This window comes from Montipora foliosa, chromosome 1 (genome assembly GCF_036669935.1).
Source record: "Montipora foliosa isolate CH-2021 chromosome 1, ASM3666993v2, whole genome shotgun sequence".
Classification (NCBI taxonomy): domain Eukaryota; kingdom Metazoa; phylum Cnidaria; class Anthozoa; order Scleractinia; family Acroporidae; genus Montipora; species Montipora foliosa.
This window is the reverse complement of record NC_090869.1, coordinates 67,932,569-67,935,068: the sequence shown is the minus strand read 5'-3', so window position 1 is coordinate 67,935,068 and position 2,500 is coordinate 67,932,569. Positions and strand designations below refer to the sequence as shown.

At 41.3% G+C, this 2,500-nt stretch overlaps 2 protein-coding genes across 2 annotated transcripts in view; both read right to left on the bottom strand.

Moving 5' to 3' along the window:
- LOC137980540 (uncharacterized) overlaps positions 1-1,508 on the bottom strand; it is a 1,649-nt gene extending 141 nt beyond the window's left edge. Inside the window, exons 1-3 of the mRNA XM_068828002.1 lie at positions 1,188-1,508; positions 642-933; positions 1-379 (exon numbers count right to left, since the gene is read on the bottom strand). The exon at positions 1-379 is cut by the window's left edge and continues 141 nt beyond it. Coding sequence (XP_068684103.1) covers positions 1-379; positions 642-933; positions 1,188-1,351 — 835 coding nt within the window. The 5' untranslated portion in view covers positions 1,352-1,508. The remainder of the gene's footprint in view (positions 380-641; positions 934-1,187) is intronic.
- The window catches only part of LOC137980584 (uncharacterized), a 131,965-nt gene that overhangs the window by 100,200 nt on the left and 29,265 nt on the right, over positions 1-2,500 (bottom strand). The window lies entirely within an intron of this gene.

Here is a 2,500-nt window from a genome sequence, read left to right as displayed (position 1 = left end):
TCCACATTTCTTCATTAAGAAAATCTTGCAGCTCCAATGCCCGTATGCCCTTTTCTCGTTTAATGTAGTACTTTAGCCGACTCCATGCTGATTCTACCTCTTGCGTGTGGATTCCTGTCAGGGGATCCACGAAATTATCTCGATGGACTACTGTTCTATGAACAGCAACATTTGGCACATGATGGGCGAGGTTCCTATATGCACCCCAATCGTCTGAGTGGACCTCTGACCCTGGTAGTAGTACTCTTTGTAATATTTGGGTGAGTGTTGCTCTATCTCGGCGCTGAACTACTTGGAAGTAGCCGCGACAGGGGCTGTGTTCTGTAGAGAGGACACCAAAAACCCAAACATCATCTCTTGCTCTCCTTCCCCGATTGTGCTGGAAAGAAAAATAAATTACCATGGGAAATATAAGCATTTGCTACACGTGCCTATAGTGCGGTCTTCTCTCGCAAATGGGATCAGGTTAGTTGAAATAGTTCGGAAACCAAATTAGAAGTTGTTGACTTAAATAGTATCATCTCCTCCTCAGTCGCCAGTTGGGCTTATTATCCACGGAATATTATATTCCTATGTATGTAATCTAATAAGAGTTAATAACGTTGGAATCAGGCAGTTACACTACCTGTTCGGATGCTCACCTTACTGTTATGCTTGAACTGGCTCTCGTCACATTTCACCACGTAGACACGCCCTCCAAATGGAACAATAGGCCTATCTTGTAAGTCCCTACCACAATAATGTCTGAGTAAGGCGTAGATATTCCCAACAGTGTTGTTGGTCAGACTTAACATACGAGCCACAGTTGTTCGAAGTTCGCGAAGGCTCCAGAGATATATACCAAGCAAAAGCTTTCCCAACGGAATTCTTGGAAATTCTCTGAAAAAACTGCCAGTGCGCAGAGATTTTTTCCTTCGGCAAACGGAGCACTTCCTAGAAGAAAACATGAAATATTAAATTACATGGACGTGTGACCACTGCTGAGCGACATGACACTTAACCGGCAGACCCGTATGACCCAGTATCCACTATAACCACCGCTACAAAATATATCCCATCTCATTAAACTGCTGCAATGTTTCTTTGGTATCAGAACTTGAACTTCAACGAATAATGAGAATAAGAAAGCTCTGAATATATCGATTCGGTTCATGAACTACAAGAACTGAGATAAATTAAATACAAACCAGAGAAATCCATCGACGTGGTCTTCATTTCTCTTCGTTAGATCCATTGTGCGATTGCATGGCACGCATCTCAGAGGATTTGCCAGACAATTTCGTCCTTGCAGCCATCGAATCAATTCCAGAACAGGACCGTTTGAAAGGATTGTAATATCTGCGATGTTCATTGTTTGGTGTGTTCAGCAAGCAGTTTGCTTGTCATCAATGATCATTCATCGATTATGTCGCAAAGTGCAATTTCCGGTCACATTGTGCCTTTCCTGCCAATTTTTCCAGGGCGATGCCAAACAATAGGTGTGTGCTGCCGAGATCAGACAAAAGGCATTTGAGTCATTTCTTGCTCACGGCTAACTTAATCATCTTCCTCTGATTTTTCAGTTCACGGTCCGGATATCACTATGTCTAATACAAACACTAGTTCTACCAGGCAATCGCGATCACGTAACATCAAAAGAACCTTCGTTTTGTTAAGAAACGATGATGAACTTCGAGTTCCACGAGCATCGACGTTGAAGATTCTTAACGACAGTGGTCGAGTAAAAGATGTGGATTTCAGCAACAATGCCACAAACCATCACATTTGTGAGCTATTATCAAATTCATTCGTAAGCATCATGTCGAGGGGAGATTTCGAGAAGTAAGTATTATCATGGGTTTTTACCCGGAGACAATTGTTTCGCTAACGTCCAGGGACCACTTGCTCAAAGCATGGTTAGTGCTGACAATTGTTTAAGCACTATCAAAACCGACTGGTTTACATGTTATACTATCTAACATTGCTTAGCGCTTAACTCAGCTTCGAGCAACCCGGGCTAGTTTGTTGCGGTCGTTACGTTATTATGTTAGGTTATGACTTTTCAAAACAAGGTACAGCCATTAATATGCAAATTAGCGATAGGGACTTCTAGATTTTCGCCGATGTTGTTTGGTTAGGATGGATTTGACTTGACGTGATTTGACTTATTTCATTTATCACACAGTAAAATGTGATAAACACAACTTATGCCTAAATTAATAAAAAAAAAGTTACAACTAATGTAAAATGTAGTGTGGAAGCCCCATAAGGAATCAATAGAGGCTGAATTAATTCAGGTCTTTGATCAGTGTAACACAGATCAAAGACCTGAATTTAATTCAGCCTCTATTGACTTCAGCGCTGTGATTTCTGGCAATTTTGTTTGCAAGAGCCAGCCGAACAAAGTGGAAGAACAGGATCTTGGGAGATCTAACCAGCCAATACTAGTAATTTCTAGAGTTAAACAAAAATAATGCTGCAAGGAAGGTAGTGCGGCTGTGAGGATTTAGATATAATTGCC